We start from the raw sequence: 15,909 nt of genomic DNA, 5'->3' as shown, positions 1-15,909 counted from the left end.
AACAAGGGGAAGTTTAGGAAAAAGAAGGTTGCTCTGTTGACTAGGAATCTAGAGACGTTGAACCTCACATAATATTTATGTTCAGGCCATATCTATCTTTCACATGAAGAAGATGAATAAGCCATGTCTGAACTTACTGTTAAGATGCTTTCTTGGCATGACTGAATCCAGCTACCTGCCCTGTAAGTTTGCTTCCTCTACTTTTACTTGATTGATATAAGGAAAGCATGTATTACTCACAAAGACATGAAAATTCAAGTTATAAATCCCAATGTAAATTAATAAATAATTATATTGATTTCTATTTTTAGGCTTGTGTGCCTTTTATTTTGGCCAAAATAAGTCTTCAAGAGTCAACCTAAACCTACAAGCAAATGGGCTACATTCTGAAACTAACTAATTTCATCAAGGCCCTGTTTGCTGAGGTCTAAATAGCATTGAGCTTACTCCTTGGAAGGAAAGTTATGACCAACCTAGACAGCATATTATAAAGCAGAGACTACTTTGCCAATAAAGGTCTATCTTGTCAAGGCTATGGTTTTTCCAGTGGTCATGTATGGATGTGAGAGTTGGACTGTGAAGACAGCTGAGCACCGAAGAATTGAAGCTTTTGAACTGTGGTGTTGGAGAAGACTCTTGAGAGTCCCTTGGACTGCAAGGAAGTCCAACCAGTGCATCCTAAAGGAGATCACTTCTAGGTGTTCATTGGAAGGACTGATGCTAAAGCTGAAACTCCAGTATTTTGGCCACCACTTGTGAAGAGTTGGCTCATTGGAAAAGACCCTGATGCTGGGAGGGATTGGGGGCAGGAGGAGAAGGGGACGACAGAGGGAGGATGAGGCTGGATGGCATCACTGACTCGATGGACATGAGTTTGAGTGAACTCCAAGAGTTGGTGATGGACAGGGAGGCCTGGTGTGCTGCAATTCATGGGGTCGCAAAGAGTCGGACATGACTGAGTGACAACTGAACTTAAGTAGCGTTGATTGGCATTACCTCTTTTGGCATTACTCTACTGATGTTTTTGTATGCATGTAGTGGGGGGTGTTTATGTATGTGTTCATGCATGCTAAGATGCTTCAGTCATGTCTGACTCTTTGCAACCTGGACTGTAGCCACCAGCTCCTCTGTCCATGAGATTCTCCAGATAAGAATACTGGACTAGGTAGCCATGCCTTCCTCCAGGGGATCTTCCCAACCCAGGGACCAAACCTATGTCTCCTGCATTGGCAGGTGTGTTCTTTACCACCAGTGCCATCAGAGAAGCCCTTTTAAATTTATAGGTGCCAACAAGCTTGCATGCATGCCAAGTCACTTCAGTCTCATCCTACTCTATGACCATATGGACTGTAGCCTGCCAGGATCCTCTGTCCATAGGGTTTTCCAGGCAAGAATACTGGAATGAGTCACCATGCCTTCCTCCAGGGGATCTTCCCGACCCAGGGATCAATCCTGAGTCTCCGGTAACTTCCACATTGCATGTGCATCCTTTACCACTGAGCCACAGAGGAAGTCTGTAGGTGCCAATATAAATATTAGCAAGTGTTATTCTATGAAATTTGGCTTTATTATGAGTGATACAGGAAAATACCAGAGAACTTTGGACAAAGAGATTACCATACACAATTTGCATTTCTACCAGTGTGCTTTGACTGCCATATTGGGAAGACACTGTCAGGAGCAGTGGTAGAAAGATCAGTTAGGAGTCTGCAGTAAGCATGCAGGTGGAGATTACATTGCCTTACACCAGGGAGGTGGTAGCAAGGGGTCAACCAGTAAATAAATGTTTAACACCAAGTGGATTTTCTAACAGGATGTGGAATTTGTGAGCTGTGGGTGTGTGTATGAGTGTGCATGCATGCACATGCTCTTGTACATGCTAATTTCTGAATGTGAGTATCTGTGTGGAAAGATGTAAAAGCCAGACAAGAAGAGTCTTTATGTTGAGTCTCGTCAATTCCTTTGTTCATCACTCTAACTGATTCAGAATTCTTGCTTTTAAATGAGGATAGTGGTACTTCCCTGGTGGTCCTGTGGTTAAAAAAGCACCTGCCAATGTAGGGGATACAGGTTTAATCCCTGATAAGTCCAGAAAGATTCCATGCCACTGAGCAATTAAGCCCATGGGCCACAACTGCTGAGCCTAAGCACCACAGCTGCTGAAGTCTATGTACACTAGAGTCCATGGTCCACAGCAAGAGAAATCACAGTAAGAAGCCTAAGCACCATGACTGGTAAGTAGCCCTTCCTTGCCACTACTAGAGAAAGCCTACATGCATCAATGAAGGACTAGGGCAGCCAAAATTAAATAAATAAAATAAAATGAAGATGGTAGATGGGTAGGTAGGAAACTCAGAAAATATCTCTGGAGCATGTTCACACATTCAACTTTTAGCCAAAGTGACAGGGAGAGTGACAGCACTTCTTGGGTACTGATCAGAGGCCTAGAAGGTAAGACATTTTCCCCTGAGAGCAGTAGCGCCAAGATGGGCCTGAGATGGTTCCTTAAATCGAGCGTTGCCTGGTGTCATCCCCAGTCAGATCTGCCCAGCATGTCACGGGCCCTTTGTCAGCAGATGTTGGTAGTGCCCTACAATGGTGAACAAGGTTTCCCTTTTCCTGTTTCATGCCCCCCTCTTTCATCCTCATATCTCAGTCCATAACCACAGAACCCTGCAAACAGGATGTACACTATGTGGAATCTTAAAAACGTGAGACCTAGGACTTGCCTGGTGTACAGTAGATAACAATTTGTCTGCCAAAGGAAGGGACATGCTTTAATTCCTGGTCTGGGAATATTCCACATGCTGCAAAGCAACTAAACCTGAGCTCCGTGGCTACTGAGCCTGCACCAGACTACTGAAGCCCACACACTGTTACTGCTGAAGCCTGTGCACCCAAGAGTGTGTGCTCACCAAGACAAGACACTGCAATGAGAAGTCCACACACTACATGAAGAGTACAATTTCATCTCTGATTTGACCCCCTAAAGCCTTTGACTTAAAAATGAGAGACTTTTATTTAACTTGTTGATTCCAGACGTACATACCAATTCAACTTTCTTTTAAACATGGATGCAGCTAGCATGGTTGCTTTGTTGTCAAGATCCATTAAAAAGAAGGCTCCAAAATTCCCTACTCTTCAATATTGCCATTTCAGCCTGAGATCTCTTGCATTTAGGAAGAGATGTTAAATGAGTCAACTTACTCTTTGTGAATTCTCACCAGACATTAACTTTTGTTAAAAGTCAAAGTAGGAGTTGTGTTGAGGCTTTTTTTTTTCATTTCCCTGCAACGTTTAAAGATGACATTATATACCAATTTAACAAGGGTAGCTGATTTTTCACAAGGTCACAGTAGTAATTTTTTTTTTTTTTTCAGTCCTGGCTCTCTGATTCAAAATGATATCTAAACTGTTAAACCACCTTACTTTACTTGTCGATTAGCAGTGCAAATATCTTGTGAGTAATGTCTAGATGGTATGTTCTTGTTGGCGAATTTTTAACTTTAAGAATGCATCCACAGTGTACACCAAAATATATTATCTATTCTATTCTATCCCAGGCAGTTTTGCTTCGTCTTTCCTGTTTACCTGAAATTCTCAGAATACACAAACACATTATTCATCAGTGATTTGGCCTATGCTATCCTCCTTTGCTTTTCTGACTTTTGTCTTCTTGTCTTTTGGACAATTGTCTATACTACTTATCTTTACCACCCATTTCATACCAAGGGCTTCATCATCTGATCTCATAAAAACCTTGAATACATTCATTTACAGTCACTTGTTAGATGTGTTACTTTCAGCAGCTCCCCAACTAGATTCAGAACTGGTAAAGGAATAGGTCAAAGCTGTGTATTGTCACCTCAATTATTTAACTTCTATGCAAAGTACATCATGAGAAATGCAGGGCTGGATGAAGCACAAGCTGGAATCAAGGTTGCCAGGAGAAATATCAATAACTTCATATATGCAGATGACACCTCCCTTATGGCAAAAACCAAAGAGGAACTAAACAGCCTCTTCATGAAAGTGAAAGAAGAGAATTGAAAAGCTGTCTTAAAACTCAACAGTCAAAAAACGAAGACTATGGCATCCAATCCCATCATTTGATTGCAAAGAGATGGGGAAGCAATGGAAATAGTGACAAACTTTATTTTCCTGGGCTCCAAAGTCACTGCACATAGTGACTGCAGCCATGAAATTAAAAGACGCTTGCTCCTTGGAAGAAAAGCTATAACAAACCTAGACAGCATATTAAAAAGCAGAGACATTGCTTGGCCAACAAAGTTCCATCTAGTCAAAGCTATGGTTTTTCCAGTAGCCATGTATGGATGTGAGAGTTGGATCATAAAGAAAGCTGACTACCAAAGAATTGATGGCATTGAACTGTGATGTTGGAGAAGACTCTTGAGAGTTCCTTGGGGTGCAAGGATATCAAACCAGTCAAACCTGAAGTTTCAGTCCTGAATATTTATTGGAAGGACCGATGCTGCAGCTGAAACTTCAATACTTTGACCATTTGATGTGAAGAACCGACTCAGGGAAAAGACCCTGATGCTGGGAAAGATTGAAGGCAGAAGAAGGGGACGACAGAGGATGAAATGGTTGAATGGTATCACCAACTCGATGGACATGAACTTAAGCAACTCCAGGAGTTGGTGATGGACAGGGAAGTCTGGTATGCTGCAGTCCATGGGATTGCAAAGAATGGTATACAACTGAGAGACTGAAGTGAACTGAACTGAGATTCAGAATTAGGATGCAAGAAGGAACAAGGATTACTCATAATTCATATGTCATTTTCAGAATCCAGCACAGAAGGTTCTGTCCTTCTTGTAGTTCTTTTAAGATGGTAGAGAAAACTAGGATAAAAAGAGGTCAGGGGAGAAAGAGCAATGGGGACAGTAAAATGCATAAAGAAAATCTTAAAACAGTGGTGTCATTAGGCAGAAGAACTTAATGAATCTAAGTGATGTTCTGGATAATTAAAAGAGAGAGAAGACATTTACAAGAAAGGCTAAATAACATAATTTATTTAAATAAAACTTAGCAATGATCTAACTCCAAAATCAAGCTGCAACTTGTATTCTTTAAGGGAGAGTAAGGCTAAGGCGCAGAGCCTGTTTTCCATAACATCAGCTATTTACAACCACTGCTGTCATGGGGTCCAAGATACTGATATATTTTCTCAGTGCCTTGACTAGCCCTTCATTTCTTTATGTCTTCAGTGTTTTGCCCTCCCATGTGCCCATCTGAGTAAGAGACAGTGAAATAATTTACATACACCAGTGCAATGAAAACAAATGTCTTTATTAGGCAGAGGCCAGATGCTCAAAACACTTCATAATTTTTCCATATTCAATTTTTGGGCTCTGAGGATGAAAAAACCTTTCCTGGAAAGCAGGAAAGGGAGCTTAATGATATCTGTGGGCCAGGGCATTGGCCACACCAGTCACCACCTTCTGAAAAGTAGCCTGCAGACCCGGGGTGAATTCCTTGCCAAAATGGTGAGCCAGCACAACCACTAGCACGTTGCCCAGGAGCTGTGTGGAAAAGACATTAAGCAAGGGCAGGGTTAGTGCAGGTGAGTGAAGTGAGAGTCTCTCAGTCGTGTCTGATTCTTTGCAACCCCATGGACTATACAGTCCATGGATTTCTCCAGGCCAGAATACTGGAGTGGGTAGTCTTTCCCTTCTCCAGGGGATCTTCCCAACCCAGGGATAGAACCCAGGTCTCCCACATTGCAGGCAGATTCTTTACCAGCTGAGCCACAGGGGAAACCTAATAATACTGGAGTGGGTGCCTATCCCTTCTCCAGATGTCCTTCCCGACCCAAGAATAGAACTGGGATCTCTTGCATTGCAGGCAGACTCTTTACCAACTGAGCTATGAGCAAAGTCCAAGGTTAGATTCAGGGTATTTCAGTCTCATACCAAGCTGTGGCCGTAGGATATAAGCACAAAGATGACTGAAGTGAAGTTGTTACTATTGATGTGAATCTACCTATATCTTCCTGAATATATATTTAGAAATGTTTCTCTCTTTCTAACTTAATCCAGAACTTGTTATCATTTTTATTATTTTGAATCATTTCAAAAAGCAATAGAACATTTTATTCCTTGAAAGAAACAGATAAGGGGAAAATATTAGATACAATTTTTAAAGTTGATAAAATAAATATTTTTTTCAAATTAAACCCTCAAAATAAAGTATAATTAAAAAGAGGACATTGCAGACAACAGAGAACAAGAATGAGTCAGAGGAAATGCTGGTTGTGAGCAAAGAGTTTAAAAGAGTCTAAACGGTTCTGAGGAGTCCTTAGCACTCTAACCAGAATACCTCTTCTCCATTCTAAACTATGTCCTGCCATTCAGCTTTCTCCCCATAACATGAGCTTGATCATAAAAAGAAGAAGGAGAACACTGAGCATTGCACAAACTCACATTGAAGTTCTCAGGATCCACGTGCAGCTTATCACAGTGCAGCTCACTCAGTGCAGCAAAGGTGCCCTTGAGGTCGTCGAGATGCTTCATGCCATTACTAAAGGAATCCAGCACCTTCTTGCCATGGGCCTTCACCTTAGCGTTGTTCATAATAGCATCAGCAGTGGACAAGTCCCCAAAGGACTCAAAGAACCTCTGAGTCCAGGGGTAGACAACCAGCAGCCTAGGGGGAGAAAACAGCACAAGGTCAGAGGAAGTCAGCAGCTCTCAGAATCTCAGGGAGGGCTCTGTCCTCACACGCCCAGGTGCATTTCACTCTCCTTAAACCTGCCTTGTCAGTGGGATACCTACCTGCCCAGGACCTCACCACTAATTTCATCCACATGCACCCTGCCCCAGAAGGCGGTGACGGCAGCCTTCTCCTCAGCAGTCAGCATGGTGTCTGTTTGTGTAGTTGCTAGTGAACACGGTTGTGTCAAAAGCAAGTGTAAGCAGCAGCTGGCCCAGCTCTTCCTTTTATGCCCAGCCCTGCCTCCTGCCCTCCCTGCTTCTGTGAGCAGATTGGCTCATGAGAAGTTGTGGTTCCACAGGGTGAGGCTTGAATGATGATAGTCATACCTCTCCTTGGTCTTCCTGGCACTGACTTTAGACCATCAGCCCTCTTTCTGGGCATCTCTAGATCTCAGTCATTCCAGCAATACAAATTGCTATTAAAGTCATCTTCCTTAGCAAGTTTGCTTGTAGAGATTTTAGAATCACAACGAGGTAGCCTCTTGGAAACCACCTCCTCAATTTTCTTATTACACAAATGAAGAATCTGGGCTCCAGAAAATGGAAAGGATTTGTCCACTATGATTCGACTTAAGACTATGTGGATGGATCATCTCCTGTGCCTTCAGAATATGCAAAAGAATTCCAAGTACAGCCTGGATACAACCTCTGCCCCTGTTCTAAATGTGCATCTCTTTTGTTTGCTTGTTTGGGATTAAATCGTTCTGGTATGAAAACAAATATTCATTTGCTTATCTACTCATTCAATTTTTTCTTAATTTAATTTATGGCCAATTAAATAATGATAGAAAAATAGAATAAGTATGGATCGAGAGGTCCTGTGAAATACTTACTCCATTAATCCATATGTGAAAACATAGAGACCTCTCCATGTAGTAAGAAATACAAATAAGTGAAAAATCAATCATAACCCCAAGGTTTCAATAACCCTGAGAGAGGTAATGTGTTCAAAGACTAGTAGAGGCATATAACTTGTTTCTTCATGGACTGACCTGGGAAAGTGTCTGAAAGAACAGAGAGGCTTCTCCATGATTTAAAAGGAGGGATAAAATTGTGGAAAGACATTACAGCTTGAATCGGATTATTTGTTTTCTCTCTCTAAGCCTCTAAGAATACTGTGTTCATAAGAATTACTTCTATTTTATTCATCCATAATTTTGTTTTCTCTATATACTTTATTTATACCTTCTTTCTCTAAAATTTATTCTTCATTATCTACAGCTTTTCAAATATTTCTTCTCTCTTTGCCCCTCCTCCCACCCATATAATAAATCCTCTTACCTTCTTAGGCAAGAAAAAAGTTCTGAGGTATAGAGGTCTATTTCTTACTACTAGAAGATTCAATGAAAAAAGCAAAATCAGCAAGCATTTCTGAGCTCAGCAGAACTTCAGAGTTCCCTGAGGTTCCCCTACTTTCTACCATCTGTACTTTCAGCATCTTCCCTTCTTCCTCAATTTCTACTTCCTTTCAGTAAGGATAAGAGCATATATATTTACTTTCCATGATCTCTCTCCTTAGAACCTTCTCCTGATTCAGACAACTTGATGTCTAGAGTCACCTTTCTCTCACCTTTGCCATCACTGGCAAAACGTGTTCAAAAAAATCTCTCATTCTTTCAGCTCTATGTCTCTGTAACTCCAACTAATATATTTTTAGGTGAACTAGAAGGAAAGGACTTCTGCATTTCTAGTTGTCACAAAGAAATTCATAAATGTCCAGCTTTCTTTACTCCATCCTCCAAAGTATTTTTCCCATCACTGCTAGGTAAATGAAGATTCCTCACCCCTTTAACCCGGCCCATTCCCATTCAAGTACTTGTGAACAAATTCATTCTGATATTTTCAGACATGTGGAAAAGTCTTGGCTCTTGCCTAGCTTTCTGGAAGTTAGGGCACAATTATATGCCCACAAAAGATTATAGGGGTAAAAATTATAGAATTTAAACATTTTCAATTTATATACACTCTTTTCTGCAACCCTCAAACAAAGAGGCTCTAACTATTGGTCTATACTTAGAAAAAAATTTCCACATGTTGACTTCCGGGAAAAGAAATCTTTCAAATGTTTTAAATGTTAAAAACAAAAAGCTACATTTGGTTGGACCTTTAGGTTTTGTGTTTCAATGGATTAAATTGAAATCTCCATTAGCTTTATCATTGCTTTATATTTGTACTCTTTTAAACATCCTAATTCACACCCCTAATATCAGAGGTCAGGCATATGTGAGTGAAAGGACTTCTGGGAAACTTTGGACATGTCTCTTCAGGATTTTTGTATTATGGAAAACTCACAGAATTTACTAAATAATAGAATAGTCTATTCCTATATTTTCTTGTAAAGGAGTCAAACTGTCAGGGCTACAATTTTGCTGTTTTGACTGACAGAAATTAGCATGTACTTAAAGACTTCCCCTATCCTTTTCTGTTTTCAGAGTTGATTTCCCTAATTCATTTGCTTTAAATTAATTATTTTTAAATATTTAATCTAGAATATTATATTAATTTCAGGTGCACAGCATAGTGATTCAGTGTTTTTAAGGACTATGCACCATTTAAAGTTGCAATAAATTATTGACTATGTTTTCTGTTCTGTACAATATATCCTTGTTGCTAATCTATTTTATACACAGTAGTTTGTATTCCTGAATCCCCTACCCCTATCCTGACCATCCCCTCTCCCCAGGGGTTAATACTAGTTTGTTCTCTATACCTGTGAGTTTGTTTCTGCTTTGTTATATAAATTTGTTTATTTTGCTTTTTGTGTTCCACGTAAAAGTTGCAACATACAAGATTTTGTCTTCCTTTGTGTGACATTTCACCAAGCATAATATCCTTCAGGTTCATCCAAGTTGTTGCAACTGGCAAAATTTCATTCTTTTTTACACCTGAGTAATATGTAATATTCCAGTATACATATGTGTGTGTGTGTGTATACATATATATACAAATTCTTCTACTGGGTCTTCTTTTTTATATCTTCCTTTGCCATGAATGGTCTATGAGTCCCTCTTTTGTACTGATTACTGCTGCAGCCACCATCATGCAAGTCTCAGAGCAAGAGTTGTTGCTCTCTTTCATGCTTGCTACTTGGTATGATTAAAGAGTGAAATGGGTTTTTTCTTCTAAATCTGCAGAGACAAGTCTGAAAGTTGTTATCAGACATCAAAAGTTCAGGCAAAAATAAGGAAGAGTGAATAGTTGTATAAATGGGGTTATGTTCAGACCCTAAAGTGCAAATCCAGGTCGCCACTAAAAAGTTCTGGAATGCTTCTTAGGCCCACTACCATCTTCACCATCGTGAGCTTTCTTGGACTCTGTGAAGGGATCCACCGCATGTCTGCTCTACTTTGATTAAAGCCCTGTTGAGCATACACGCACATGCACAAACTCACACAAGTCCGCAGAGAGAGAGATAGACTTTTTTTTTTCTTTTCCTTTATTGCAGTCTGGCAAGGTGACCTAATTCCTAATGTTCTATACCAGGCCTGGCCTATTCTGAGTATAATTAAGAGGATGAATATCGACTTTCTTCAGGAGAATCAGGACATTTCATTCAGAGATGTGTGGTTTCATCATTTGGTTCAAAAATTTCATTCAGCTAGAATTCTTTTGTACATGCTCTGCTGTTCAATTTTTAATTATCCAAGTAGAATATTTCAGCAATCTAATCTATATTTTTCTGGGTAAAATAGCTATTTTCTTTGGTTATTTTCCATTTGCATTTATTACAAGATAAAGCAGTTTTTATTTACTCTTCTTCCCCAGATGTACAATATCTTAGTTACCTCAGTTTTAGCACTGTTTCAAAAATAAACTAAACTAAAATAAAACAACAACAAAATAAGTAAATGCTTCATGAAGAGCAGAACTCATAGAAACAGATGTCATAAACAGAATAGTTTAGGAATGTTATAGTCTAATTCATGTTTAAAAAGGTCAAATTTCTTTCTAAAAACAGTAAAATCAACATAGCCATAATTTTGAAAAAATATATCCTAATTATTACAGACCAGTTAGTGTCTGTTTATCAATTCCATATTAATATTTCCCCCACTGGGCTCAGATTTTAATTCATTCAGAATTAGCTTTTATTTACCTCAAAAGTGGGCTATGGTCTTGATTTCTCAAGAACAAAGGGGCAGTCTTTTTCAAGTAAAATTTGAAGCTGTATGTCTGGAAAGGCAGAACCGTGCCTTCAGACTGGTCACCCTTGACAAATACATAAGGCATTAATTCTCAAAGCCAACTTTCAGGGCACTTCTCTGAGGCTTAAGAGATAGAAAATCTAGAATAGCATCCTAAATTCCCATGACATTCAACTGGCTGATTTTAAAATGATTATGGAAATCAATGCACAACATTACTTACTTCTTGCTCTCTCTCCTCTCCTTTCTCTCCTCTCCTCTTCTTCCCTCCTTTTCTCTGTCTCTGACTCTCTGTGTCTCCCTCTCTGCCTCTGTTCTTCTCTCCCTGCCTCTGGTCTCTTTCCATCTTTCTTTCTTCCACACATACCCCATCTGCATTACCACATACTGAACATGATCTAGAAAGCAACATGATAGGGAGGAACTAGAAGTAACAATTGGGTAAATTATCAAATAAAATCAAATATTAAGGAATTAATTTTACTCTTAGACTTTTACAGAAGCTCCAGTTTAACAAGGAATGAAAACATATAACAAGCTGCCAAGTCTCTTTCCATCCCTTGACTTCCTCACTCCCAACGTGGAGACACCACACCAGCAATACAGCAACTGTTTGAACTTCATCCAAGTTCCACCCCAGTGATGTTCTCTTGAATTCTCCAGTATTGGGATTTTCAATCCCAACTTCTTGCCTAGACTGATTGGCAGTTCCAAAGGTGAATGAACAAAAGAGAATACAGTAAGTTCTTCAGATATTTTTAAAACTTTTATGAACATTTAGAAAGAAGAAGGGTACTTTGTTTTCTCATTTGAGATTGTGAAACTCACAGTCTCCCCTTACGCTCTTTCAAAACTTTTGAAAATCTCTTTGTCTCCTAATGTCTAATTTTATGATGACATTTCTGTACTCAAGAATGTGAAAGGAAACTTCCCAAAAATTTCCTGAAATGTCTCTGATTCTGTGATGTGACCCTGTGATTTTTAAACATAGTGTTGGGGTGTAAAGGATTCTCAGTGCCTGTAATGTATAATGACATGAGAAAAAAATAAATACTTAAAAGCTCATCTGCCTTCAGATAATTCAAAATATAGTTGTGAAAAAGTGAACTGTAATGCATTGTCTATAACCTGGGAAGCAACTTGTTCTGTTTCAGGTAGTCAAACCTAAATTTAATCAACAGGAGCATGATATAGATTTAAAGAAATGCATGCAAATGGCAACCCACTCCAGTATTCTTGCCTGAAAAATCCCATGGATGGAGTAGCCTGGTGCAGGCTACTCCGTCCATGGGGTCGCAAAGAGTTGGACACGACTGAGCAACTTCACTTCAGTTTATGCAAGTTAGAAGGTTCTAGAAGTCCTTTCAATTTTACATATGACAAAAATAATTTCACAAGTGATAGTTAGGGAGTTTGGGATGGACATATACACATTGCTGTCTTTAAAATGAATAATTAACAAGGTCTTACTGTATAGCACAGGGAAGTCGATCAATGATATGTGCCAGCCTGGATGGGAGGGAGTTTGGGGGAGAATGGAAACATGTATATAAATGGTTTAGTCACTTTGCTGTGCACTTGAAACTATCGCAACAGTTTTAATTGGAATGGAGAAGGCAATGGTACCCCACTCCAGTACTCTTGCCTGGAAAATCTCATTGATGGAGGAGCCTGGTAGGCTGCAGTCCATGGGGTCGCTAAGAGTCGGACATGACTGAGCGACTTGACTTTCACTTTTCACTTTCATGAATTGGAGAAGGAAATGGCAACCCACTCCAGTGTTCTTGCCTGGAGAATCCCAGGGAAAGGGGAGCCTGTTGGGCTGCCACCTATGGGGTCGCACAGAGTCGGACACAACTGAAGCGACTTAGCAGCAGCAGCACCCAGCATAAAATAAAAGGTTAAAAATTTTCTAAAGATATTGTACTACCTATAATCAGAAAGCAAATATCTAATCAGTGATTTACTTTCCTGTGTGCTTCCTCATTGTATATTGTAGCACTAAACCAAAGAAAACTGTACAATAGCCTATTTTTAAGATTGTCGTCTACTCCCAGGAGTTTTGACACAAGAAATAATTTTTCATTCATTGATTATTTCATTTAATAAACGTACACTTACTGTCTACAGTGGATTTGCTGTATAAGACATGGTAATCATGGAGGATAGTATAAAAGGCAGAAACCCTTATATAGCACACAGAGTGAGTATGCTAGACAGGAAGAAATGTGCAAAGCTTGGAGTGGGAGGGTTTGGAAGAATTTCCTTAGGCAATACTGGAAATTTCACTGATGCCAGGGTCAAAAGATTCAAGCAAGTGTTATGCGAGCACTGAGCTTTACCTGAAATGGGAGGTTGGGGTTAATTTTGGAGGCTATTTGGGGCAAGTGGGAGAGGGATATTATGCATTAGATTTGGAATATCTGATGTAATATAGCATCGTTGCCTACAGTGTGCAGGCAAGGGAAGTATCAACAAGGGAAACGTTAATAATGGTTTCTTGAGCAATCATTATGTCTCTGATTGAGCACACTATTTCTTGAGTAATTAGTGGATACGGATCAGAATTAGCCTGGAGTTTCTGTCTAGGTTTGAAGTTTTCCACGATTCCCTGCAATGCCAGTATCCTGTGTATATTTTAAACCTTAATAGTTCTTGTGCTTTGAGGCAGAAGCTTCATCCATTGTTGACTATGTGAGGTACCTTCCTTTTCTCATTCCCCTTGTTCTCTCATATTAGACACAAAGCCTCCCTATCAGTAGACCCTTAGGGACTTTCCCATATCCTTAGAGGGGGGAAAAATGAGTAAACTGAATCAGGAAATTGAGCTGAAAGTTCCTTATTAGGCAGAAGCCATACCATTGAGGGTGGATTTTATTTCCCCAAGTTCAGAAGATAAAATCTGGGGAAATACTGGGACCTTCCTGACAGTCTAGTGTTTAAGGCTTAGTGTAATGCAGGGGGTAAGGATTCTATTTCTGTTCAGGGGACTAAGATCTGACATGCCTTGTGGCCTGAAAACAGGAACATAAAAAACAACAGAAGCAATATCACAACTGAAAAATGACTTAAAAAGTTAAACTGTAAAAAATAGAAGAATCTAGGGAAATCAAGTCGTCCAATTGGAGAGTCAGTTCTTAGATAGACTGATAAGGAATCCAGGGTGCTCAAGGGGTCTGGAGCTCTCAAGGAGGAGAAAAGGACAAATGTTTTGTTCTACATTGCTTTGTCTTAGTCACATAAGACATTTTTTCTTAAACTCTGAGTTGTGACAACAATCTTTAAGACTAACTTTCTTTAAGCCCAGAGCTCTTTAAACCCATGCATAACCTAGGTGGTTAAAGTAAAGGTAAAGGGCTTCCTTGCTGGCTCAGACAGTAAAGAATCTATCAGCAATGCCTGAGTTGGGAAGATCCCCTGGAGGACGGAATGGCAACCCACTCCAGTATTCTTGCCTGGAGAAGCCCATGGACAAAGAAACCGGACGGACTCCATGGAGTTGCCAAGAGTAGGACACTGACTGAGCGACTAACACAGACACAAAGAGGCCTATTTACTAGATGAAGGACAAAGAAGGAAGTGGCATCAAGTCCTGTTTCCAAGCCTATTCTTAATGATGGTGCCAGGGCAGGATACATTCATGGTTTAGGTATTCTCCTTTGAGGTGGATGTAGTATCAGTGGCCAAGTCTCTTAGAGAAAGACTGATTGATCTTTACCAAACCTCTATGTAACTCAAGTGATTAGATCTTACTCTCCAAATAGGAAGAGCATGAGAGGCCAACAGAAACCTACAAGACTCAAGTTGTATTAAAACATAATGCTTTCCTACCTCCCATCGTTTGTCTTGTCTGAAAAAGTAGAGGATCCCTTTCAATAGTCCATTTTCCTCCATTTTAGTTGGAGACAGAAGCCTTACGTGGACTTGTTTGCTCGTAAGATTTGCTTGGAGAAATGAGTGGAGCTGCTTTTTTACAGATGGAATTTGGGAACCAGACAGTGCAGTGTTCAGGACCTGCAGACCAGTACAGGGTTATCTATGCTGTCTTGCCATAGTAATGCTGTTCATAAACATGTCAATCCTTAGTTTTATCTCATCAGAGTGTTAAGAAATTCCTTTTCTGTTTGGCAACAAACCTCCTATTTTTAAAGTTATGCTCAAAATATACTCTAATTGCTGAAAAAGTCAGTCCAAGGAATAAGGCTGACCTTCTACCATGGCTTCCCTGGTAGCTCAGATGATAAAGTGTCTCCCTGCAATGTGGGAGACCCAGGTTAGATCCCCGGGTGGGGAAGATCCCCTGGAGAAGGAAATGGCAACCTACTCCAGTACTCTTGCCTGGAAAATTCCATGGACAGAGGAGCCTTGAAAGCTATAGTCCATGGGGTCGCAAAGAACGACTTCACTTCACTTCAATGATTAAACAACAAAAAAATTCATCTTGCTCAAAGGTATGTTTTTCCTTAACTGTGTACTAATGATTATATAACAACAATGCATCTTGCTTGAGGACCTGGTTCTCCTTCTTAAGATTCTTCTGACTAATCCTGTTCTCTTAAAATGTATGTTGTGAGAGAGGGTTCAATAAGACCTTTCTATTGTTAGTAACCAAAGGAAAAAGTATATAAGGTCTTGATAAGACTAGCAAGTAGGGCACTCTCCAGTTCCTCTTCTGATGTCTATCTCAGAAGCTTTCTCTGTCCCTTTTTCACTGTAATAAAACTTCTGCCATGCAAAAGCTCTGAGTGATCAAGCCTCTTCTCTGGCCCCAGATTGAAATTGTCTCCTCTGGAGGCCACAAATCTGACACTGTTCACTGCAAGCTATCACAATGTTCATCCACTCAAGGAATTCAAATAGGGCTCTGTAATAACCTAGAGGGGTACAAATTGGTGGGAGATGGGAGGGAGATTCAAATGGGAGGGGACATATGTACACCTATGATTAATTCCTGTTAATGTATGATAGTGATGAAACCAGTATTGTAAACCAATCATCAATCAATTAAAAATAAATTTTCTCTTTTT

General features: G+C 39.9%; 1 protein-coding gene across 1 annotated transcript; it reads right to left on the bottom strand.

The window, feature by feature from the left end:
- Window positions 1-5,313: 5,313 nt before the first annotated feature.
- Window positions 5,314-6,929, bottom strand: LOC129629069 (hemoglobin subunit beta-like). The gene is made up of 3 exons (XM_055548855.1): window positions 6,798-6,929; window positions 6,447-6,669; window positions 5,314-5,546 (listed from the first exon to the last, which is right to left on the bottom strand). Exons 1-3 carry the CDS (start codon window positions 6,881-6,883, stop codon window positions 5,418-5,420), a joined length of 438 nt encoding a protein of 145 aa, XP_055404830.1. The 5' UTR covers window positions 6,884-6,929; the 3' UTR covers window positions 5,314-5,417.
- Window positions 6,930-15,909: the final 8,980 nt, after the last annotated feature.

The sequence above is a fragment of the Bubalus kerabau genome, chromosome 15 (genome assembly GCF_029407905.1).
Source record: "Bubalus kerabau isolate K-KA32 ecotype Philippines breed swamp buffalo chromosome 15, PCC_UOA_SB_1v2, whole genome shotgun sequence".
In the NCBI taxonomy this organism is placed as follows: Eukaryota; Metazoa; Chordata; class Mammalia; order Artiodactyla; family Bovidae; genus Bubalus; species Bubalus kerabau.
Note: the sequence above shows the minus strand (reverse complement) of the source record. Positions and strands in the feature narration are given on the sequence as shown.

Excerpts from the sequence above, each read along its gene's own strand:
- LOC129629069 (XM_055548855.1), bottom strand. The coding sequence starts at position 6,883 with ATGCTGACTGCTGAGGAGAAGGCTGCCGTCACCGCCTTCTGGGGCAGG. Across the intron at positions 6,670-6,797 it reads AGTGGTGAGGTCCTGGGCAG|GCTGCTGGTTGTCTACCCCT; the intron begins GTAGGTATCCCA and ends TTCTCCCCCTAG. Across the intron at positions 5,547-6,446 it reads TGGATCCTGAGAACTTCAAT|CTCCTGGGCAACGTGCTAGT; the intron begins GTGAGTTTGTGC and ends TTTTCCACACAG.